We start from the raw sequence: 24,859 nt of genomic DNA, 5'->3' as shown, positions 1-24,859 counted from the left end.
TGTTCCTGATGCAGCAATACACGTTTTTAATGCTGGTGAGTTCAGGAACGACGTGGAAACATGTTAAGAAGCATTGTTTGGAATTTGTGCTTATAATTTCTATGTAAACAGCAACATCAAAGTATTTGAATCCAGGCTAGTTGGACTAACTTTTTAATATGATATGGTTTTGTGAATTACAACAAGTTTAACATATAGATTCCATGTAGCTATGTGTCTGTTGAGTAATAGATAACAGAGGATGTCAGTATGTGGTAAGAACTAAAAAGTGGTATGTGAGGTGCAGCCAAGTGTGTCATGAATGTTGTAAACCACATTTTGATGTCTTCTGTGATCTATGAAACAGACACACAGCAACATGCAATCTATTTGTTTTATTTGGTAAAAAAGAAAAACATTGTCAATTGTTATGCCATCCATGTGTCCGTCCTCCATAGATCATAAGAATGAACCAATCAAATTGCATGTATAATATTAATCCTTTGAGCCCCAAGGATGACCAGCATCCAATTTCTCCTTACATTATCAACCCTGAACCAAACATTTAGTTCACAAGAATAGAGGAAATGATCATCAACTTGATTGTTAAACAAATTCTCCTTATCAGCACCTCAGGAGATGTATAGAGAACAGTATGGAGAAAATGCATTCTGATGTTAGGGTGTAAAGGGTTAACAAAAAAATGGAGTGTCTGTTCAGTCACCTCCTTCACACCCCCTTTCCCATTTTTCATGAACTGAGCATCTTATAAGAAAGTGTTTTTACAACTGTTCCAACTCTACAATTGCAAGTACTGAATGCTGCAGAATTTACTAATGAGGAATTAATATATCTATATTTTTGTTAATTTTCAGAGGACAACAGCTGGAGTCAACCTGATGTAAGTGGAAATCCTCCATGTTCCAGACATGGTCACATATCAGTGGCAGTCGGAATTTATATCTATATTCATGGTGGAATGGCTGGCACCAATATCTTTGATGATCTCTATAAATTTGACACTGGTAAGAGGATACCTATAATACTCCATCAGTGTCGGCGCTAAGTGCCAGCTGCTGGTGAAATTTTTGTGGAGAAAATGACCTTTGCTTTGTAATTTATCAATTTCGTCATTCATTGAATGAGATCCTAAAAGAATCAAATGACAAGCCCAATAAACTATTAAAAATTAATTTTTAGGAATGAAATATGTTTTATTGGAAACTGAATGATGATGTAAACCAATTTACTGGTACTTTTGAAAATTATACTCATCTCTTTATATTCAGTGAATCACACTTGGAGTAAACTTCAACAAAATGGTCATGCCCCATCCTCGCGCACAGCACATGCTGCAACATCCATAGGGAAAAAAGTGTTTATCCATGGTGGAATGAGTGCAGTGGGAGCTGCATTGGATGATGTGTATTCTTTAGATACAGGTTGATAATTTATCTTTTTAACTTGCCTATTGATGAATAGACACTTTCTCTACAGTTCATTTCATTATTTAGTGTACGAAACACATGAAGGCAAATGCCATTTGTGTTTTTGTGGTGCGTGATGGTTTGAAAGTTTTCAAATCAGTAGAAGTGACCATAAATCACAAATACACAGGCAGTTTGTAGGATTCTTTTGATTATTACATCCTCAATGAAAATCACTCTCTTATGCTACTCTGTACTTTCTTAGAGCACATTAGGAGAAACACTTTGCAACAATTTCGAAAATGCTTGAGCATGTTCCTAAAAGTGTAGACAGTGATTGTGGTACACAAACTAAGCAATGTGTTTTTCAAACTATTTTCAAAGTTGTACTGTTTTATCCATCTTTTAATACTGTACTCAAAATCTGTTATAAAACAATACAGAAACCCATATTGTTGTCAATAACCTATTTGTACATCCATCATTGACTAATTAGATAGTAATGTTAATTAAAGTAAACAGCTATTTGCACAACTACTCTGAGATTCACTATCCACTGAAAGAAAATGGTCTCAGAAAACTGTATACTAATTTGTTGAAAGTATAATTGTTATGACCTCTAATAATTTAAATATATCTGAGGTAATGACTGATGTGCTTTTTTCTTTATTTAAGAAACCTTAAGATGGACACAGATATCAATTGACGGACCCAGTCCTGCACCACGACTTGATCACACTCTTTGTGCAGTGGAAATTCCTAAGCCATCAGGTACTCACAGCAATGGTGAATTTTCCATTAACCAATGTTATGACAGCATAATGCATAATAATGTCCTTGTTAAATAAAGAAAAGTGTGAGATGTTTCAAGCAAATGCTGGAGTAAAACAAAAAGTTAATACAGTCTTCTGTTATCTGTTGTTTTATATCAGGTGACAGTACAGCTGAAACTGCAGAAGAAAAGGATAGAGAGATATTACTGTTGGTGTTTGGTGGAATGGACACACAAGGAGAAATTTTCAATGACTGCATAGTTTTAAGACCTGAAATTGTAAATAAAAACTGATAAATTTTTTTTTAAGGAGGCTTTGTTGTGTTCAAAGATCTGAGTGTGAATTGATCTGTGTAAAGTGGTAGTCATTACTGTTGTGTATTAGGGTTCATTATATACCACTATGGAGTAAAGTGTGCACAGACCAAGTGCTCTACACAACTGCTTTATTAGAATACCATGGAGTTTATTACACACGATGATATTGAGCATTATCACATGACTGTGTTCAAGGGTGGGCAAACCAATAGAATAAAGATTATGTAATAGCTAAAGTATTTATCCAAATAGGAACAAACACTACAATTACATTCTTCATTGTTTGTGTTACATTTGGAAAATGGATGGGCAATAGATCACATTCTTGGCAAGACCTTCTTGAAAACTTTACCACTTACAGCAGGGTCGCCGTTTGAACAAGCTAAGACAACATATGAACTTGGCCACCGCAATGCAAATGCAAATGTTAGTAATAAAAGGTGTCCTGCTAAGAGGTTGGTTGATAAAGGAAGGTAAACCACCCTACCAGAATTTAAAAAGCCAACGTTTTGGGAATTATCCTTGATGAAGGGCTGGTGCTACCTAGATTTCATCTGTGGCTAGGTATCATTTCTTGAGTTTATAACTGTAGCTGCCAACCAAAGAATGACAAGTAATCTGGCAGAAGGCCAAGCTACTACCCTCCACATTTATTCCCAGAAATTCTCCCAGGCAGCAGGTAAGCACATTTCTATTTTCCTATACAGGCATTTTTTTACACAGGCAGTAACTCCCCACAAGGATGGAGTCAGATTTGCTCAGCGTAACTGTTGTGGTTCAATTTTATCCTTGGTTCAAATGTGCCTTTCTTTTGTTTTTGGGTATTGTAATGTATGATAATGAGTTTGAAACAAAGTAAAATAAAATTTGAACCAAGGATAAATTGAACTACAACATGACGTTGCAAAGCAATGGCTATCTAATTGTTAGTGGAGGCATTTCCACTCCCCTCATCATCCCCCGGCCGCACCCCCTATTCTAATCTATAACCCAGATCCCCTCTTCTCGGTAAGAGGGACACAACATGTCAACATATATAGAAACATTGTACCAGAAAATCAAAATGGCGGTAGAAGTGTGAGTTGTGTTTTCGAGTTGCGGATCATGGCTCCTGATCCCAGTGAATCATTCAGAGAGCTTCGGCCTGTCTGTATAAAACTTTCAAAGGAACCTTCACCACAAAACATCAAGGATTTGGAGGCTAAACTACGGATTTTAAATCCAGCGCACCTCACCCAACTGGTAGAGTACGTGTTGTTTCCTCTAAAACTTGCCTTGCAGAGCGGCAATGCTACAAACGAAGTACAAGAAACAGCTGTTGGATGCATCGAAACTCTCTTTAGACGTGCACGTGTTTGTCAGCTGAGAACATTTGAAGAAATGTTTAATTACATGTGCATGCTTCTAAGTTCAAGGGAAGGGGGTCCGGGTCACTTGGCTGACATTCCCGAAGAACTTAAGCTGAATGTCGTCAAATGTCTCTCTTGCCTTCTCCAGAGCTCATCACTTGTGGTTAGAGGTGCATTTTATTCACCACGTCTGCTTCCAGTTCTTGGGCATTCAGTGAGCGTCTTGTTGGCATTGTCAGGGAACGAGAAAGCCAGAAATTTAAGAGTGTGTGCCCTTGAGTGCCTCAGTTATTTGGCTTGTTGCAGCGAAAACTTTGGTTGGCAGTCAGAGGTCGGAAGCGATCCTCAGCAGCAAGATGACAGGCTCGCATTACAAGATGCAATCAAGGATTCTGTAGCACAAGCATTTGCTTCATTTGTACCTGGAATTTCAACAGCTTTATGCCGAATTATTACAGGAGACACTAAACAAGGCCATGTGGTTATTACCCAGGCCATCTCTGTGTGGGGAGACGTTCTTTCTCTAGTGATGAATGATAAGCATTTGCCAATAAAACAATCAGAGGATAAAGACATCATTACACAACTTATGTCACTGACTACTGCAGATAAGTGTAATGAACCACAAGAAAACCCAAAACAAGAAATTTCAAGCTCAAATCCAGAAGGAAACGATAAACTGCAGCAGTTAAAAGTTGACAGAAGTTTAGAATGGTTTCAGGAAACAGGAAAAAAATTAAAAATTGTCATTGGAAGACTTAGTATCATTTCTGCACACTCTAACTGGAAAGTGAGACTTTCATTGGCAAAGTTCTGTGACAAACTTCTTGAAAACTGCAAGGACTCAATAGAAATTTGTGTATCCACTCTGGTGGATCTCTTGGTTGGATTGACTGAGGAGGATTATTCACAAGTGGCATCACTCAGTAAAAAAGCCCTAAGTAAACTTTCTGAAAGACTTGGAAATGGTGAGGACTGTTATCTATGTTTTTAGGCTTTGCCTATTTTGGTACAGCTAGAAAACTTATTAGGCTTCTTTCTGGTTGTGATTTAAACATGAAAAAGTGGGATCAATATCAGTATCTAGGCAACTGCCCACCTACCCCTCCCCTAACCCAACAACAGTCTATTAATAACAAGTTAGGGTTAATGTTGGGTTAGGGGAGGGGTAGGTGGGCAGTTGCCCAGATACTGATATTGATCCAAAAAGTGCAATAATAGAGCACTTACCATATGCTTTCATTTTTTGGTTCATGTTCAATGTGCTTTAATGATATCTTATCTTAAGTTAAACTAGGTTAAGCTGTATAGCTATCACATGATAATTTGAGTTGATATAAATTTGGCCACAGGAGAAAGTTTCTAATTAAAAGCTTGTGTTTTATCCCTCACTCTGACTAAGGGCTTACACTCAAAACATCAGTTTTAGAAACTCTATACGATGGCAAACATACAGTATCAATCAGATGATGAACCAAATTATCCCATAAACCCACCACAGATTCAGCACCGTAGTTTCTTACCCCTTACCCCAGAAAGTCATGCCTTCTATAGGTAATGGTTTTGTGTAAAACCAGGTATTATAAAGGAAAAGTGCCATCCATGACCAAAGTCAAATAAGTTTTTTTAATTGTTTATAAGCGTTGTTGAACAGATTTTGCAGACTATTTGCCTACTAGACACTGAGTCAAAATAGATCGACTTGTCTTTTTGTATTAATTTTTTTTTATTTCTTAATTTACTAGGTCCCAGCCCACTGAACTCCATGTTGGAGGAGAATCTTCATTTAGCATTGACATCACTTCCTAGACTCATGAGAACAGGGGATGATGCTCAAAAAATCCAAAGCCTAAACCTTGTTCTTGGTTATTTAAGCCTCCTTGGTAACCGGCTTTATAACTTGCTGAATTCTTCGTCTTATTTGAAGAGACTTTCCCTTGCCCTGATTCAGGTATGAGGAACTTTAAAATTCTGATATGTGTACAGTGTATTTGCAAAATGTTTAGAATAGAATAGAGGTGTCATGAAAAAAAGTTTCTTTGATATAGACTTTATATTAACAATAAGTGATAAAGAGGAACAGCATTTTTACCTCTCTACAGTCTTCAAGTTCTAATGAAATCTGAAATTATCAAAATTAGCAAAACTCATGGGCAGATCCTGAAAATTGTGGTAGAGAGTGCTGAAAAAATTTTGTCTAGATTATAAGATCATTCCATGGGATTAGCCACAACATGTGGACATGATCAGGGTGACGCCATATTATAGTGCCTTGCAAAAAGAGTTCGGGATCATGAACTGTAAATCTCCCCATGTGGGGATACTTCTCAGAGTTATGTGAGTCAAAGCTGTATTAGTGCATCCATATCCATAGATGTGTTAAAGCAAAGCATGTCATGTTGGAGTACTAGTCTTTCACAACCACTTTTAAGAGAAAGACTGATCAGTACTAATAGCCAAATTAGAGTGAAGGTAGTTTTATAGGATATATCATGAGGTTTGTTCATGACAATAATCTCAAGTCTTTAGAGTAGTCTTTTTTTTTAATTCTTGTTTGATGAGGCAACAACACTTTTATTCCACCTTTTTATAAGATAGAATAAATTTACAGCACAGCTAGTCCTTTCTGTAAAATTGCAGAGCACTATGGAAACCCAAAAACAGGCCTTACTTTAAATTTCATCCTTCAAACTTTTACAGGTTCTAGAGTTTGATGTTGGTGATGTGGGAATTGTAGAAGAAAAAACACCATCTTTGTCAGAAACAGCAGTTCTACCATCAGAGACTGAAGGACAAAACCCAATGTCATACCCAGTAAACCAGTTCACAGCCAGCACATATCCAAAATACCACTTCAAGCACTTCACAGATGAAAAAGTTAAGGTGGCTGTGAACCAAATTTGTCGTACCATTGGTTACCATGGCAACCTTCCTCTTGTGGTTGATCACTTCCTTGACTTGTTTCATGAATCAAAGCTGTACCAGAAGCAAGCTGTTTATATTTTGAGTGAGATTGTAGTGGGTTCCTCACAAGGAGTAACAGATAGTAACACAACTTTTTGTAATGGTAAGATGTAGAAAATTAGTTTTAAGCCAGGGTCTCCAATTAGTTTGAAAGCTGAAGGCAGTTAAGAAAGGTCATTTTGGACATCATGTTGATTTTTCTGATCACACACAAGACCATGAGCTATTTGGTTAAAATGTTCCAAGCACATGAACCTTTGAGTCTTGGAATTTGAAACTTGCAATTGAGTTAAACCTCTGAACCTGTTTATGATAAATTATGCTTTAAGTTAAACTAAGAAATGGCCCATGTACAAATGTTTTTGATAGTATTTCAATAAATGTATAACTGTTCATTAGGAATTAATGTAGTTGGCACAGTGCAGCTGATGTTATCCTCAGCTTTATTCATGACAGGAAAGTTACTGCTTGACTAACGTGCGGCTTGAAACCAAGGTTTCAGTACTTTTGCTGACAATAATCTGTCAAGAAAGGTATACAAATATCGTGCATTAATTACTTTGTATAAGTTGATACACCTCAAAAATCCTGAAACACCCTACACTGGAAATTTTTCTTATCATACTTGTAAGTGCTTAAACCAACTTTTGGCTCTACAATTTTTTCCTAGAGGCCAATTGAAAAAATAGTTACTGGTATTTTGTTTTCCCTGCAGGGACAGAAGATGACCACAAACTGTTGAAAAACCATAGCACAAACTGTAAAGAGGTTCATGATACTGTAGAACTCCTAATTACTGAGTACATTTCAGACATTAACTGGAACTTGGTGACATCAAATCCTCAAGTAATGCCTTCACGTAAACCTGTCGCAGCAGACCCACATGATTTCCTCACTGTCAAGAAAGAGACCAAGTTACGAAAAGCACTACCTTTTGAAGTTTTGAATAGCAATGTGCAACTCAGCTGTTTGTTGCTGGAAGCAATTGGAGTGTTTTCCACTGTTATTCCTTCGCAATTTGAGGCATTCTTAATGCAGGTTCTTTACCCCATCATGGCTAAGCTAGGAAGTGACAATGCCACTGTAAGTCGCTCAGCATATGAGACTCTGGTGAAGATTTGCCAGAGCTGTGAGTATGAATCAGTGGATGACCTGATTGCCAGAAATGCTGACTACCTAGTGAATGCTATATCTCTGGATTTCAAGTATGTTTTCATGAACTGTCAAGCTCCTTGTGTGCTAAGAGTGATGATCCAGTACAGTAACCCAGGAATTCTTTCCATTATCGAGGACACCCTCATGGATATATTTTCAGTTATTGATCTCTATCCTGATGAGTTACTGTACCTTTTGATGAAAGTGTTAAATGTCCTGGTTCTTATGATAAAGAAGTGGTTTCCAGCTCCAGTTAAAGAAGAAGTGATCAAGGAGCCTAAGGAAGAGGTACAAGTTGTACTCACAAACATTTTCTTTCTACAAATCAACCAAGTTCATTACAAAATATAATTATTTATTTGTAGAAATATTTAAGACACATAATTAAAATGTCAGTATATCAAGGGTTGATACTTGAATATTAGGGTATAAGGAAGCTTATAGTGATCCATAACTTCTGGGGCATATCTGAATCAATTACTGCTTGGAGTATTGCTACTTCTGTGGGGCAGTATGTTTGACATAGTCCATTATAGTTTGGCCCAAATTATTTTGTCAAAATTCCTAGACAGTGAGAAGGTTGGTCAAAACAATCCAACAACTGGCTCATTTCTCTGTTTATTCTGGAAAACTTACCAGTTAATCCAAAGGCTTGTAGCTCAATTTTCAGCAGGCAATCATGATGTTGATGACCCTTAAGGCTGTCTACTTTGTGATTCACAGCCTGGTTACTCAAAATCTTTTTGACAACCCTGGGGAGAATATAAGTTAACTGAAAGTGTCTCTGCCAGGACCACATGATGCATAAAGAAGACTGGGGTTCATACCAAATCTTTTATTTCATTTGTTTTTCTTGACTGTGATGAGTAAGGCTTTCTTTACGTAATGCTTGCTGATTTCATTGCTGATTTGCACAGAAATCAAGCAGCATCTGTCAAGAGGGTCATAATTCTAAGTTTGACAAAGATGAGGATACTAACACATCACCAGACCAGATACGGCAATATTTCCTGGATTATCACAAAAGGAAGCAACAAGCCATGGGATATGTGGATGAAAAAGACCTTGAGGGAACAGAAGCAAAAGAATGGGAGGGAAAGATTGAAGAGGAACAGTTTGAAGCAGACAAGAAACCTGAAGTGCCAAGACATGTTAAATATGTAACAATGGTGAGCCAGTTTGCAATGTATGGATGTAAATATTATTTTGTCTTAGTGGTAGGCTTTTTTCTGGAATCCAGTTAAAAATTATGAAATTTTCAAACTAGTTTTCTAGGGCTAGAAAAAAAGTAAAGTAAGAAAAAAGAGACTAAATTATGAATCCCAGGCTGTTTTTATTATTTCTTTATGCACATTTACATTGTGTAACAGTCTCTTGATTACATCAAGTCTGAAACGCCACAACTTGACCCTTGAACCCCTAATGGAGACTAGCATCTAATTTCTCTTTGGAGTGCAATATCACTCCTGGATCAAACATTAAGGTCACAAGGATAAAGGGAATGAAACCAATCAAAGAGGCTCTTGATTGGTCAACAAATTCTCCTTGTCACCACCTTAAGAAAGATATAGAACAGTATGGAGAATATGCATACTGATGTTAGGGTGCGAATGGTTAAAGTGGGTAAGTTTCTAAAGAAACTGTGGTGCTGTGTCAGTGGAAGGGTATAACAAAGTAATTTAGTATTATCAGCTGGGTCAATAATACCAATGATACCAATAGAGTTTCAAAGCTGGCTTTTTTGAGTGTTAGTCCTTTGTCAGAGCAGGCTAATACTGGATACATCAGCTTTGAAACTCCTAACAGTGGCCAATTTACACTTAGCAACTCTGTGTTTCTTTTGCAAAATAGTATTGATATTAATATGTCAAGATGGTTGCATTTGGGTTTGGAAAGATGGTTTTATTGCAAATTGTATGAAAGGATCTTTAATTAATGAATTTTTCTAAGGAATCCAGTATAAACTGGGTATGAAACCTGCATGGATTACTTTTTGTTATGTAGGTGCTGGAAAAGTGTGTACACTTCCTGTCATCAAAGTCTCCATGGCTACGTCTCTTAGTGCTGGATACAATTGACATTGGTGTTCAGGCCATTAGCCAGTCAGAAGACCAACTCCTTCCCATGATTCATCGCCTGTGGCCACCAATGGTTAAGAGATTCACAGATGATGAACAGGTAAATGAGATGGAAGTTTTTTCTCATTATTTTATTTGTTTCTATTGATTGTCTCCATCTCCTTGTTTGCAATTTTGAAAATAGTGCCTCGTCAAAAAGACAAAAAATGTCATACCATAATATGACAATTTTTTTTTTTCCTCTTTCCCTCGAGTACAGGCTTAATGGGTTAATATCAGTATCTGAGCAACTGCACACTTACCCCTCCCTGAACCCAACATTAACACAATTTTTTATCGGTTGATTATCATTGGGTTAGGGGAAGGTTAGGTGCTCAGTTTCTCAGATACTGACATTGATCTGACTTTACTTACTTACTGACTATGTGACTAAATCTGAAAAGCTAATGACTGTGTGCCGTTAATAACATGCACAAATTACCATGATTAAACAAGACTGTTCCATTTGTCTCCCACCCAACATTGCATGTTCTTATTGCAGGTTGTAACAATCAAGGCTGTTTCTGTCTTGTGCACCATGTGTGAAGCATCAGGAAGCTTTATGTACCGTCGAGTTATCAAGGACACCATTCCATCCATGATTGCTTTTCTTGATAAACAGGCATCAGTGAGCCTAAAGGCTGGCCCAGTCTACTCTCAGTCTCAGTCATTCAAGCAGCAGCTGGCCATGTTGAAGAGCCTGGGTCGGTTGTGTAAACAGTTAGAAATTGGTGAAACAATGCTTTGTTCTGTAGTGTGGGTTTGTACCCAGTACCTCAGCTGCCGACAGCCCAAGCTACTTCAACAAGTATGTGATAAAAGCACAGAGCATAACCATAAGCAGAGCACAAGCTTGTTCCTAGGCTATCATTCATTAAGCAAACCTTACCACATAGAATTATCTGTATAAGGTGTTTTCAAATTGCTTTAATTTCCTATGTAACTGGTTAAAAAAAGGGGGCCCTGAACAATAACCAATCACATCCATGTGGGAGGGTCACTTGACGACCAAACCCAGAGACTTGATTTGACGCGCAATATGCAAATGTAGCAATAGACCTTGACAGTGAAGTGTTACAATACTTCAACATTGTAACAGTTTTGATACAATTTACTTGGTTACAAAAAATTGAATATTTCCTATGCAAGATATCCTCCAAAAACTCATCCTACATATGAGTGTTACAATACTTCAACATTGTAACAGTTCTGAAGCAATTTACTTGGGAACAAAAAATTGAATATTTCCTTTACAAGATATCCTCCCAAAACTCATCCTACAGATAACAATCAAAATCACAGCTTTGTAACTTAGAAGACTTTTTAAAAGTAACAAATCTCTTATAAGTTGTTACCATTATTTGACTTAATATCTACTGCGATTGTTCTTACAGGCAGCAGTTGATGCATTTACAGACTTTTCGTCAGTTGATCCAGACTTAATCTGGCTGAGTTTGAATGACCTGTACTGCCCAGGAGAGCTTACTCCACCACATGAAACATTCCAGCCAGTCCTACTGGCAGGAGTTCTTCTACAATGCAAAGAATATGCTGAGAATGTAAACATGCTGTTATCCAGCTTGTAAATAGCAACAGTATCGTGGACTTTTTGTTGAACTGGTCTTGAACTTGTTCTGAGGAGCTATTGTTCTTGTTACAATTGTTGGAATCCCCCCTCCCCTCCCCTCCCCTCTCGTTAATGTTGGTAACAGGAACATGAGACTCCCTGTAAAAAGCTTCACATTGAGACAACAGAAGGGTGTTTCAACAAAACTTGAAGAGATTTAGAGTTTGCTTTAACAGTTATTGAAGTTTATTGTCCACGTTGTATTCAGATTTCTTTATTGTTAAATGCCCGCTCAGTAAAGTCAAGTTATTAAATCTTTCTTGGTTTTATAAATAGTTATTGTTTCTGCAAGACTAAGTCATGCCAAAGGTTCTTTGGTATCAAACAGCCTACAAATGATAACATGTAGTGTTCAGGTATATCTAGCAATAGATTTTGACTGTCTCAACCAACTTCTATCAGAGGATGTGTTTATTTTATCTACTGACCCTGCCTTGGACCCACACTAAAGTTCTTGTTTTGGCTTTGGCATTCAAGTATTGATTGTTTCAGTAAGTACGTTGTCAATTATTGGTGACATTCTTCTGAACGTGTTTAGGTCAGTGTTCTGACAAATAATGCTTGATCTTCCAAGGTCAGTCGGCCAGCATACCCACTCATGCCGACCGATAGTAAATATAAAAGCGTGTGCAATACAGACTGTATAGAGTTCACAGTAAGAGAGTCGACCAGAGTTACTCAGCATAAGCATGAGTCGATCAGAGTCGATCTGTCACTCAGTGTTAGAGGAGAGAGAAGGAGAATAAAAGAGGTAAAAAACGAAGAAAAAAGAAAATAAGTGAGAGAAATAAAGTGCTGTAGGTAGAATGTCTTAGAGGACGGAGAGTTCAGGAATAACGGGTCGAAAACGATTTAATTAGATATCACTTGAGTCCCACAGTCCCGCGTGATCGCCGAAGCACATGCTTTTTCTGTGTTTTGTGAGAACTGAATCTTGGGCCGAAGGAATGCCCTAAGTGACTATCATTTGTTGTTTTTTTTCCTTTCTGGAATGCCTCACAGAACTTGTCAAAACACTGAAATTGATTTTTTTGGAAACATTGTGACGTATTTCGTCATTTTTTTGTGTTAAGTTTTTTTAACGTTGGTTCACACGTGAAAATATCTGTGGGAGTTACGAAACAAGAGAATGGTATAAACATTCGTAAGAATCACTGATAATAATTGAATAATTATATAGCGCCTTATACATGTGAATATGACGCAATGCGCTTTTAAATAACAAAATTCGTAAACCTTACAATTAAAACTAATTAATTAAAAATTTGTTGTGAGCAGATCTCGCGATTATCGAAATTGATATCTCTAAATAATCTCGTACTTTTTGTTTTAAAAACTATTAATAAAATGCTTTAAAAAGCAAAATATCGATTACAATTGTTAATTATTCAACGAACTGGAGGCGAATAGTACCTGCTATTCCCTTCCAAACCAGCCAATCAGCGTGCGCGAAAAGCACTATTCACCTGTGTGGAATATATTAATAAAAGAATATAAAACAGTTTATAATCTCTTGACTAATATTATATATGATATATAGTAAAATATTTACAGGAAATAGGCAAGTACAAGAGATTATGATCCTTGTCAAGTAAATGTCCTAAAGAAATAATATAAATAGACATCCCGGTCGATATCACCGTGGACTTAAAACAAATATAAGATGCAATAAATTCATAAACGATGATTAAAATATATAAAAAATGCCAAAATTTTGAATCAATTTACAAGACTCGGCAATTTGCTATTCGTAAGTCCGAGATTAAAGAAGACTGCACAAGGACAAGTCAAGAGTCCCTAGCGAGCGTACGATCTTCAAACAAAGCCGATTGGTTTCTTACCCGGCTATCGGAATAAACTAGTCAGTCTTGATTCATGTTAAAGCAATTCTTTTTGCAACATAATGTACACTTTTCTGACCAAGCTTGATCGGTCAAGATGGTTGGATATTGACCTCGTTCTTTTCTTTTTTGTTTTTGTTTGTTCTTATGGACTTCGACTTTGTCTCAGTTGATAAAAAAGCAGAAAAAACAAGACTTGGCCACTATCCAGCCATCTTGACCTCACGTTTAACGATTAACGTGTATTAACGCATATACACTGTTTCCCGGCCATTGGAAATATCAGCAGTTTGCAAAGGACTCATGCGTCAACCATACACTGCAGTTCCTGCATGTTTACGTAAATATACCCTAAAAGTGAATTACTGTGCGGATGCTGCGAAAAAAAAAAAACAAAACAATCAATAGGGACGTGACATAAATTCAGCATCAATATATAGTTCTTACGCCCAGTATCGTAAACAATTGATAGCGACTGTGTCAAATAGCTGTACAAACCTTTTGCCAGCATGCATGAGATCAAACGCCTCATTTATTTTGTCCAGCGGCATAGTGTGAGATATGATTTTATCCAGTTTCAATGTTCCAGCCATATATTTCTCTGAAAGCTGTGTAATACCATCCTTTCCTTTAAACCCTGGTCGAAAGCGTTAAAAAAAGATCAAAACGTTATTTAACAGGGACCGCGCAGCAAGTTTCCGAGTGGGGGGGCTAAAGAAGAATGCGTGAAGGAAAATTTTTTTGTTAAATTATTTTTTGTTTAATTTATTTTTATTCTTGCAAAAAAGTGGGGGGTTGAAGCCCCCCCAGCCCCTTCCTCTGCGCGGTCCCTGTTCAATGAACGATAATTTGATGTGGTGTCAAATGGACAGGCCCCACAATTCAATGACGCGTTTTGGAAGGTGAGCAGACAAATAGCACCATAATTGTCTCGTGTTTGATTTTCAAGGGTCAAAAAATAAAAGACAACTTGAGAAAAACTAATTTAAAATCACAAACAGAACGAAGATAGCAGACGAAGATATTCACTTTTCATATTTTAGTTTACTTCATCTGGGGAGTATATAATCAGTGGTAGGTTATAACAAAAAGTCAGGAGCTTCAGCTTAGAATGCGAAACCAATTTTGAAACGGTTAGAAATTGATAACCTTGGTATCGTAGCAGCAAACCTGAAGTATTCTGAAGAACTACACACAAATGCCATTTTTCGGTGGCGGGGAATCTAAATGTTCTGAGTTTTGAGATTCATTGTACTCTCTACTTTTCTATGATCATAAATCTTACCTCCACAAAGAGTTCCTATAATGGTTCTTCCAAAAAAACAATCTCTCGGATTTATTTTAAGTTCTTCACCTTGAGGAGCTATTCCAACAAGCACAGTTGTACCAAGGATAGGATGACTCGCTTCGAATGCAGCCCTCTACAGAAAAATGGAAGGACAAAAACTTCTGTCCAAGATCGATTTTTCAAAAAGAGTTTGATTGCCATGCTGGCTTTTTCTCGCCTCGAAGAGGTAGTAGTAAATACTGTAAATTAAAGAAAGATGTGTAACACCTGCCACAGTGATGGGTTAGAGAAAGTTATGAGTGCTCCGAGATGATTCGAGCCCCAGCCATTTCCGTTTTCATAGCCGAATGCTTTCTCAACCGTGCTGCTGAGAATTCCAGGCTATTAACTCGGTTTATATCTAACACACGTTCGGTAGTGCCGGTCAAAACAATGTTTGCCACAAGCATTGCGCAACAAAACGAAGTTTCTAAAAATGACGGAATCGAAGGTAGTATGACGGATTAAGGCGTCTGCTGGAGTGGCGCAAGCGCTGACTCTAAAAATTTATTCAACGGACAATGAGCTAAAACAAACTAACGCGATTGAATTGATTTTTAGTCGACTAACGGTCAGTTTACACCATACACTTTCAAGCACTTGTCGACGAGTGCAATCAAGAGTTTCTATTTACCATTGTTTCAACGTTTCCAACACATTCAACTGAGTAATTCACTCCTCCTTCAGTCATTTCTTTCAAGACCTGCAAATTAAATTGATCATGACAACTTAGAGACGGAATGTCCAAGGAAAAACGTTGTTAAAGGTTACGTTTGACTTAACTGCCAAGCAGAGTTTCGTAAGTGGTAAGCGACTGAAGGGTAAAAGGCGACAAAGAATGAATACTTACGTGACATAAATTCAACATCAAAATATAGTTTTTACGCCTGTGGAAAAATTGGTCTACCTGTTGTATAGGCTTGTCATGATCTTTAGGGTTGACGCATTCAGTGCAACCAAGTTCTTTAGCTGCAAGGAAAAACGCTGAAATGATTTGTAATTGACAACAACTTCGTACGTACAAGAAGAAAAAAAAAACAAAAAAATTCATCCAAGTCTGGTTAATTACGCATCCGTCCGATTTGTAATTTTAGAGGAGTTAAATTAAACATAACTCTTACAGCAGCGGCAAAAACATAAATTCCGCTTTCCAAAAATCTTCAAATCACTTATTTTCACATTTAATGCAAAAATTGTGAGTCCAATGTAAAATTGAAGTACACGCTATGTCGCTTACCAAGTTGGAATTTCTCCGGTTTAATATCAATACCAATAATTCTCGTGGCCCCAGCAGCCTTACACCCCATCACTGCGGAAAGTCCAACTCCACCCAGCCCCCACACAGCTGTGCTTGACCCAGGCTCAACCTTACGGGGTAAAGAATAAAATGAGTTTTAAGTAGTTCACAGCAGGCGCAGAGAAGCAATAGTCCATGCAGTTGTAAGACTTGTAGGAGTTCCATCACCAAATTTCCCTTCCCCCCCTCTCTTCGTACTCCCCTCCTCCTTACATTTGGATTTTGAGCGTCTCCGAGTTTGGGATTTTAGAGTTCAGGCCTAAGGGAAGGGAGGAGGAACGAACTCTCACTGGTTCCCAATCCTCAATGAACTTGCTCCTACTCGTTTTTCTTGCGCTATTGTATATCAAACAGTAACATGGAACAAATTGGAGCAGTTTTGCCACCATCCTGCTAAAGCATAGAAAAAAAACCTATCGCAACTTGATCAATTCTATTTTTAGCATGCGAAACCGATTGAAAGAATTCACATCAGTCAATTTTCTTTGGGCTGGTCGGCCAAAGTGATTACCTTAGGTTGCGGTTTATGGCACTCAATCGCAAAACACTCTTAACACAAACCTTGGCTACATTGACAGCAGCACCGTATCCAGTTGGAACACAGCAACCTAGGAGACAAGCCTCTTTAAGAGGGACACTCTCAGCTATCTGTAAAAAGAAATTGCGGCCCACTGGACGAAAAAACGGATTTGCACCATATTTGCGCAGTGCAAATGTGAGCAAGTCTGGTCCAAAGCCGTAGCAAATGTGGTGCAAATGGGGTAAATGCCACATTTGCTTTAGATTTACACGGGGTGGCAAATCCTGGTGCAAATGTGGCATTTACCCCATTTGCACCACATTTGCTACGGCTTTGGACCAGATTTGCTCACATTTGCACTGCGCAAATATGGTGTAAATCCGTTTTTTCGTGCCATAAAATAAGTGAATAAATAAATGATCAATTGATTGACAGATTCTGGGCGTTTGCAAAAATCGCACGGCAAGAATTTATAAAATGACAGATAGCCATCGCCCAACGTGGGGGGCTCGAACCCAAGCCCTTGAGATTGAAAGTGTCACCCTCTACCGCCTTAATGTATGAAGTAAACTGTATAAAAGAGTTCATTTTCAAGAAAATCATTCAAACATAACCGCTAAAATCTGTTCAGTTATGTATACTTTCATTAAATGAAGCACAATTACTACAGTACTATATTTCGTGTAAGTATGGAAAAGTTGTGCGCTTTGAAATATTTTATTTTTGTTTTTTGTTTAGTTTGTTTTGTCTTTTTGTTTTTCACTGGAGCGAAAAATTAATTATCTTGTGATATTTCTTACTACCCTCAATAAAAAAAAGAATATTATCATTATTTTTATTATTATCATAATTATTACTATCATTATTACACCTATTTTGAAATCACTGGTGGTCCCTGTAATCTGATTGGCTCTAATTGATGCGATTTATTCACAAATCGCACCATTTTTTGCTTTAAATCGCATCTTTTTCTCAGTCAATGAGGAGGCTACACTAAAAACAAAACAACCAGTTAGATTTTAAGGCTCGTTTAAAGTAACCGATCAAATCGCAGGAAAATGAAAGACAAGGAGTATCATGTGGCAAATTTTGCAACTTTTGTTTCTTAACTCTTACTTTTTCTCCCCAAAAAATGGACATGAATTGAATTTCAGACCCGCTCAGTACTTCATCAAAAAAATATTTGAACTTACCAAGTCCTGTATTTGGCCGATTTCAAAATGGATGTAATAAAGTGGTAATTGAACCTCGTGTCGTGCAATTTTGGTCTGAAATCATACTTGTGATTTCAAATCGAACTCGCGCTGCGCGCTCGTTTGATTTTGAAAATCACGCGTATGGTTTCAGCCCAAATTGCACTCCACTCAGTGCAATTACCATTATTTATCATTATAATTAAATATACAAGGCTGTGAGTTAAGTTTTTGCTGGTACACACACCTTGGCAACAGCTATTTCTGGGAGGACAGCGTATTCGCTAAATGCGCCGACTCCCAGAAGCTGACATAGCGGTTTCCCTCGGGACGTGGACCGTTTTGTACCATCAAGCATCTCACCTCTAATGCGCACTCCCCTGAAGCATTTTAAGCGGCAAATAACAGTAACATTAACATTACAATATCAGTAACAGTAACATTACAATATCGAGCAGAAATAGTAATTAGGGGATTATCAGTTGATCCAATACCGGATTCTCTAGGTTATCATCATAGGAATTGTACGGCTGACAGTAAGGAGAATTACTGAGAAGATCTTGCGAGCGAAAGGGTTAATCAAACTGCGTTGCTCTCCCCTCCACCCCCACTGATTGCAGCGATATGCGAACACATATCGCAGCAATCGCATCTAAAAGGATCTCAATGGTCTGACGGGTTTTTATGGCTGACGGTTAACTTTCTTCTTTAGCGAATAAAATAAAAACAATTAGGTTAGTTTTTTTTTTATGACTAGCGGTTAAAATTTGTCATTTTTTCCCCTCTTAACGCCCAAATGTTTGGTCGTTTCACGGCTAACGGTTACCTCCCCATCGAGGTCATTACTTATAAATTGACTTTGGCAAAGATCGCAAACTTTCTCCCTGTAGGTGGGTTGGTAGAGTATGGTACCGCGAAATCGAAATACTTGTGCCTTGAAATACTTGTGCCACTTGGAGAACTCACATTTTTCTCTGTTCTATGGTATGGTATGGTATGGCGCCGTGTCGGAAACAGAATAATAGCATAGATATCAAATAGCGATTGTGAAATGTTTGTCTGGAAATTTTGTTATTCTTATGTCTGGAAGATTCGTATCTAGCCAATCAGCGTTCTTTTTAACTAAGGTGTCCCGCAAAGATAAGGAACAATTGTCTGTGATTTATTTAGCTTTCAGTCGAAGTAATCTTTCATATCAGTCGAGTCGAGGAGTTGTGACAGTTGTGAAACCTAGCGAGAATAGAAGAGGAGAAGAATAAAAATCTAGTGAAGACGAGACAGTGTGGGCTATCCTTACTAATTCCCCACAGCCGTAAGAGAACACATCCAGTCCTTCGCGAAATTCTAACTACAATTACAAATTTATTTTTTAATCGACTTCTTCCTCGACGTTGCCGTCCTGACTACTTAAGTTCCCTCATGATACATAACAAATTTTTCTCCACAAAAAATTCTACCTGACACAAAAATTAGTCCTTGAGTTCTTGCAAAATGCACACTCCCCGCATTGAGCAAGAAGCAGCGGTATCACATGATCACCTGTTAACAAGAGAGGATATTTAGCATTTCAGGCAAATACACCCAAGGTTATTCAGTTTTGAAGGCAAAAAAAGGGACCATCGAAGCGCTTCAAATTGTCTCCTTTGCACAGGCAAGTTTTTGTTTTACATTTTTCACGGGAGCGCAAAAAGGTCGCAAGGCGAAAATCACTTGCGAAAATTGACGCTCTCTTCCTCAAGCCCTCGCGCCTACTTCCGCTCGCCTGATTTAGTCAAAAGAATGACGTTTGCTTTGCAGTTTTAAATTTCTTTCATAGATATTTCTTTTGTTTTGTAGTGTTCCACTGTACTCGTACTTTCAGGTGAGCACTTGCGAAAATCTTGAAACAATCAGAAATGATCAATTATCCACGGAACTGATGCTCAGGAATCCTTCTGCAGACTGTCATTTAAAACCATTATTCAACCGGCTTCGTTTTCATTTCTCGATGGTACTCAAACCTGCATGTGCATCGTTAGGTAGTCTCTCGAAAGCTACTTGATTCTAGTAACATTTGATATAAATGCAATACCAGGCTTCACTGATCTGACTCCTTCACCAATGCTTTCAATAACCCCACTTGCTTCGTGACCAAACACTCCTGGGAAAACGTCGTCTGAATGTCCCTTCCGGAAATTTTCGTCTGAGTGACATACACCAGCGGCCACGAGCTTGACGCGTACTTCTCCAACGTTAGGTGGAGCCACCTCGATGGTTTCTATGACAAGAGGTGTGTTGGCTTCCCAAGCTACAGCAGCGCGGCATGTAATAGGCTGTAAAAAGCACACAAACATAAACAATCAACAACTAATAGTAACTGAAATGATAGGAAAGTTCGCCTCGTTGTCGACATTTATTTTATAAAGCCACCCTCGGGTAGAAGCAAAATAGCTACTAATATGGAGGAAGACCCTTCTGATAGAGGTTGACGAAAATTTTCCCATTAAATGCCAAAAGTGAAACAGGAAATAGAAGTGATCAAACAAGTTACATTGAAGGACCTTATTATTAGGATCGGCAACAACAACTAACCAGGCAAGCAGAGTGTAGGCCTGTTCCGATTTTACTCGTAAAATACTGGAAAGTTACTGGAATACAGAAATGTTGTTAAAAAGTCGCTACCTAAATTTCAAAAGCTGCCACCAAAATTTCTTGATATTTTTATATAAATGGAATGCCATTACGAAAGCCACTGAATACGTAACTTTCGGTTTTTCTTTCCGTATTTTGGTTTTCTTTCCCTTCTAGGAAAGTTTGAATGTAACTGTATGTAAGCCATACGGCCAGGTAGGGTAACCCTGTCAGCTGGGGTGACAATTTTCCATGTAAACGTGTCAGGGTGGGGTAACCCGCCTAGCCGGGGTCGCGTTCATGGCAAAAAGCTCAAAAGCGAAACATGTATGTTTTAAAACTTTTGCACATTTCCCAGCCGTCTCATGGCAGAAATCGCCAGAAACCGCAATGGACACACAAGAAGTGTAAACTGTTCACATTTCGGAATATTTAGCTTTGTAAATCGACCATATTTGGTTTCCCAAACTATTCCTTATAACGTATTAAGTCAACGGTTCCTCGAGAAACCAAACACCGCGTAACACAACGCCTGACGCTTTCATGAATAAATACATGTCTCCGAGAATTAATCTCTCGTCTTTTTTCGAGATGTGAGCTTGGAACGCCTCTGCTCAAACTCCTTAATTGCAAGCGCAAAAACAACCTTAAGAAACCTCACCTCAGCACCCCGGGGTTGTAAGATTGTATATAAACGCGTTTTATTTTTCGACCACGGCTAGGCGGGTTGCCTCACCTACCTGGGGTCCCCCACCTCCATGTAAACAGGCCCTTATACGAGCCATTAAGGGAAGAGCTCAATAACCCACGTACATACACAAGTCTTAAAATAGCGCACTTATTGCGCGCACCGTGATCTGGATCTTGGATCACAAATCCTAATCCGGATCCTCCCAAAGGAACGCACCCTAAAATTTACATCCAGTTGCGTATGTGTTACTTGTTGTATTCCTAATGATTACTATTAAAATAAGTTCAACCAACAATCAGAAGGGACGTTTCTTGTCTAGTTAGTGTTCGGTCGGCTCGATTTACAATAACCTGAAGTAGATGTTAGACACCAAGTTACCACTTACATTGTTATATTTTCTTTCCTTCTTATCGACCATGTGTCAAATAGATTCTTTTCTCTCTTAAGACGAGCACGGACCATAAAACAGTCTTTTTTTTTAACAGTGCCGTTAAATATAGTCATTTCCTACTTATCACGGATATAAAGGGCTCATAGGTGATTTTTGTTTATAGACAGTATAAGCTCAGGTATGTGGGAAACTTGGAATCGAGCGCTTTCCGCCAAAAGTATGTACCGCAAGTCATTGCTATGTGAATGATAATATGTGTGAACGACGACATTCAAAGCCTAAAAATCATATTTGTTATTGTGCTTGGTCTGTTGTTTCTTTTTAACGAAAACAGCGTTGTAAGCGCCAAAAGCCATTTAAATTAATTTATCAAAACTGCTTTTCACTCTTGACAAAATCGGTATAAAGTAATAAATACTTACTAGACAGCTAGTCGCTTTGAGGCGCTAATTAATCGTCTTAGCAGAGAAAAGTTCATGTGCGTGGAACGCGTTATCGGAACTGAGTAATTTATGTTATTGTTACTGTGTGCTCCACAACGAAATTCATTTGCTTCGCACACTGCAAAAGGGTTAATTCTACTTTATCAATACTCTCGCGATTCCTTCCGTCAGCGATGACAGAAACGAAAGCGCTCAACGAAGTTTTTCACTATCTCCGCGATAACGAGTATCTCATCGATTTTTCGAAGATCAGAAAAGAAATTCACGTAAGAAAGTCCAACAATTCGTTCTGGAAGATGGTGCGCTGTATTTCATAGGCCATAAAAACGGTCAGCTTAAAAGATGGGTTCCGAGACAAGCAGCAGCAGATCACTGAAAGCTTGTCACTTTGACAAACTCGCAGGGCACTTTGGCCGTGACATGACGAGAGAAAAGGTTTGCACCAGGCGGTGTGCGCACTCCGATTGCGTTGTATTATGGTAGCTTCATTTTCGAAATGGCGGTGGAAGCAGCAGAAATCGGCAGATTTTAACTAAACATTCCGTAAAAGTTAGGCCGTTCCTTTTTCCTTTCACCATAGGTTAACGTAATTTGATTTATTCTGAATGTGTAAAAGTATTTTTTTTACGTATTTGTCGCGTACTATATGGTTCTCAAGGACAAACGCAATCACAGTGACTGTTTTTTGTATGTGATTTGAGACCGGATTTCGAGAAGGTCGAACGTGATGTACATCGCAGTTCGGAGCCTTTTAACTCTTTGTAATGCGCTTGCATGTCAAGGGTCGATTCCTCGTAACTCGCGAATTTGATATTATTCACACAGCAATCGGCTGCGAGTGTAACTGCTGACTACATTGCGCACGGCGACACGCCGGGTAAGCCGGAAAGCAAAACTGAGGCAGTCGATTGTTAAAAGGTGTTGATAGGCTTGGGCGACTCCTGCCATTCGCGTGCGGTTTTAAATCCTCTGACTTTCGTTTGTGATGTGATAATAAGAGTCATTTTTAAGGTGTCATTTCCCCAGCCGGATGAGATTTTGTTACAAAAGATAATATTTTCATGTATGCGCGCTATTTTTTGCTTTTTTTGTTCTCAGGTATACTGTCTCTCCTGAAGAAATAACTCCAGAGATACGTTTCTCAAAACCTTAGTCTAAGGTATTGTCTATTCTTTAAGCATCTTTTAAACTCTGTACTTTTTTTTAAATAAATGTTGAGCGTGACGAATTTGGTCCTAGCAGGCGTAAGGCTTCTCCTTTCGCGAATCCCGTATTTACGCCTTTAACATGAAAAATAGTTCGTGAATTAGAAGGTCGCTGCCTCTTTGGAATGCATTTGCACATCAAGGGTCGATTCCCCGTTAATAACTCGCGAATTTGATATTATTTACACAGCAATTGGCTGTGAGTGTAACTGCTGCTCTGCGTTGTCTGCAGACCGCCCGCCGTTAATAATCGTTAAAATTAGTAAATAAGATTGAGTTCGTTGTAATGGTCTCCACTTTGTTAAGAAGTAGGTATAAATGTTAATTTGCATTTGAAAATGAGCTGAGAGTTCCATTTATTGTGACAATTTCAATAGTTCGAATGAGATTTAATTTAAAAATATACCTTATCTTTCATATTTATATCTTCAGTATTGTAACACTCCTTTCCACTCGGAAGCGTCCTAGTCCGAAAATATTCATCAGAGTCACAAATTGAAGCGTACCAACATGCCGGACCCGTCAGAGACGATCTACGTACGTCTGATAACAGCAAACCCTTGATAACCTTAATTGCGAATGAACGCACCGATTGGCGTGTCGTGTTCTCGCAGCGCTAAATTCTCATTCTAAAACACGCACAAACTCGTGGCGCAATTATTTTTTGATATTCTCGGCGTAGTGAAAAAGCCAAACCAATTTCGTTTCTCACCTTTCCAGCTGTTTCTGGCATCGTGTAAGATGGAAGAAATCACTAAACAAATAGGTGTCGGAAAATAAGGCAGCCTTTCAGTGGTGTTACATGACTGAACATAACCGACAATGACCTTTTAGCCTAATGGCGAGCCAAGGAAGACAAAAGAAAATTAATTTCAAAATTATCTATCGAGTTCCAGTGATCGATATGTGACTTTGGGAAATCACTACATGAGAAATTGGAATCACTTTCCAAGAATGAAAAACTACCATGCGAGATTTCAAATTACCCATCGAGAAGGAAAAACATTACATAATATTACATTAATAATGGAGAAAAATACTGATGTAACAGTACACCGAGAAATAAATATTAACTGTTGAGAATGAGAAAGTGTTGCGTAAGAAAAAGAAATCACTATGCGAGATTATCGATTAGTTTTTTCTGAGCTGGTGAGAAACAGCCAGTCAGTAAAATGTATTTCTCTCAAAATGGTGGGGCAACCGAGTACTGAAGACTTTACGGGGTTGGTCTATTCTCTAAGGAGCACCACTGAAAGAACCGCTGCCGTTTATCACGCATCTGATCATGTAGGATTCGTGTTCTGTGCTAAGCAGCCTGAAGACCACACAAGAATGCTTATCGCAATATTACTGTTTCAAAATTCTTCTTCAGACGTGTTTGAGGTGTTAGAATTGTCTTTAGCCGTGTATAGATATTTAAAGCAATCAATCAATCAATCAATCAATCAATTTAAAGTGCATTAAGCCTTCATCCAAGGGAAACAATCCGTTGGCATCTTCTTTAAGGCCAGGAAGAAGATCGGCGAACATTATTACAAGGGAAATAATCGAGCAACTTCATGAGACTGGTATGAACTGGAGAAGTATGGCAACATGCCTTAGAATCTCCGGCGAAACACTATACAGACGAAGG

At 38.3% G+C, this 24,859-nt stretch overlaps 3 protein-coding genes across 5 annotated transcripts in view; 2 read left to right on the top strand and 1 right to left on the bottom strand.

The window, feature by feature from the left end:
• LOC113673856 (rab9 effector protein with kelch motifs) overlaps positions 1 to 2,487 on the top strand; it is a 3,725-nt gene extending 1,238 nt beyond the window's left edge. The window contains exons 3-7 of the mRNA XM_027190306.2: positions 1 to 35; positions 855 to 1,004; positions 1,269 to 1,421; positions 2,082 to 2,177; positions 2,339 to 2,487. The exon at positions 1 to 35 is cut by the window's left edge and continues 124 nt beyond it. Coding sequence (XP_027046107.2) covers positions 1 to 35; positions 855 to 1,004; positions 1,269 to 1,421; positions 2,082 to 2,177; positions 2,339 to 2,472 — 568 coding nt within the window. The 3' untranslated portion in view covers positions 2,473 to 2,487. The remainder of the gene's footprint in view (positions 36 to 854; positions 1,005 to 1,268; positions 1,422 to 2,081; positions 2,178 to 2,338) is intronic.
• A 1,053-nt stretch (positions 2,488 to 3,540) lies between these two features.
• Positions 3,541 to 11,981, top strand: LOC113673867 (TELO2-interacting protein 1 homolog). The gene is made up of 8 exons (XM_027190322.2): positions 3,541 to 4,813; positions 5,591 to 5,796; positions 6,546 to 6,912; positions 7,525 to 8,252; positions 8,882 to 9,133; positions 9,969 to 10,142; positions 10,584 to 10,889; positions 11,476 to 11,981. Exons 1-8 carry the CDS (start codon positions 3,601 to 3,603, stop codon positions 11,665 to 11,667), a joined length of 3,438 nt encoding a protein of 1,145 aa, XP_027046123.2. The 5' UTR covers positions 3,541 to 3,600; the 3' UTR covers positions 11,668 to 11,981.
• An 866-nt stretch (positions 11,982 to 12,847) lies between these two features.
• LOC113673866 (alcohol dehydrogenase class-3) lies at positions 12,848 to 24,639 on the bottom strand. Of its 3 annotated transcripts, XR_016184193.1 has the most exons (12): positions 23,939 to 24,639; positions 19,958 to 20,198; positions 19,344 to 19,425; positions 18,134 to 18,266; positions 16,735 to 16,821; positions 16,114 to 16,243; positions 15,784 to 15,845; positions 15,511 to 15,579; positions 14,835 to 14,970; positions 14,048 to 14,186; positions 13,808 to 13,925; positions 13,077 to 13,174 (listed from the first exon to the last, which is right to left on the bottom strand). XR_016184193.1 is itself a non-coding variant. In XM_089198107.1 (11 exons), the coding sequence occupies exons 1-11, from the start codon at positions 23,957 to 23,959 to the stop codon at positions 13,901 to 13,903; spliced, it is 1,125 nt and encodes a 374-aa protein (XP_089054233.1). In that variant the 5' UTR covers positions 23,960 to 24,639; the 3' UTR covers positions 12,848 to 13,900. The 3 variants fall into 3 exon arrangements, 2 of the variants coding, with proteins under 2 accessions (XP_089054233.1, XP_089054234.1); XM_089198107.1 differs by having other exon boundaries at positions 12,848 to 13,925; XM_089198108.1 differs by lacking the exon at positions 13,808 to 13,925 and having other exon boundaries at positions 13,045 to 13,174.
• Positions 24,640 to 24,859: the final 220 nt, after the last annotated feature.

This window comes from Pocillopora damicornis, chromosome 2 (genome assembly GCF_964200805.1).
Source record: "Pocillopora damicornis chromosome 2, jaPocDami1.2, whole genome shotgun sequence".
Taxonomy (NCBI): domain Eukaryota; kingdom Metazoa; phylum Cnidaria; class Anthozoa; order Scleractinia; family Pocilloporidae; genus Pocillopora; species Pocillopora damicornis.
This window is presented reverse-complemented; position numbering and strand designations above follow the sequence as displayed.

What these genes read in the sequence shown, in the direction of transcription:
- LOC113673866 (XM_089198107.1), bottom strand. Translation starts at nt 23,959, where the DNA reads ATGCCAGAAACAGCTGGAAAG. An exon ending in CAGAAATAGCTGTTGCCAAG is followed by an intron (nt 16,822 to 18,133) that starts GTGTGTGTACCA and finishes TTCTTTTTACAG; the next exon opens with ATAGCTGAGAGTGTCCCTCT. An exon ending in TATAGGAACTCTTTGTGGAG is followed by an intron (nt 14,187 to 14,834) that starts GTAAGATTTATG and finishes GCTTTCGACCAG; the next exon opens with GGTTTAAAGGAAAGGATGGT.
- LOC113673867 (XM_027190322.2), top strand. Translation starts at nt 3,601, where the DNA reads ATGGCTCCTGATCCCAGTGAATCATTCAGAGAGCTTCGGCCTGTCTGT. An exon ending in TCAAGGAGCCTAAGGAAGAG is followed by an intron (nt 8,253 to 8,881) that starts GTACAAGTTGTA and finishes TGATTTGCACAG; the next exon opens with AAATCAAGCAGCATCTGTCA. An exon ending in GATTCACAGATGATGAACAG is followed by an intron (nt 10,143 to 10,583) that starts GTAAATGAGATG and finishes TTCTTATTGCAG; the next exon opens with GTTGTAACAATCAAGGCTGT.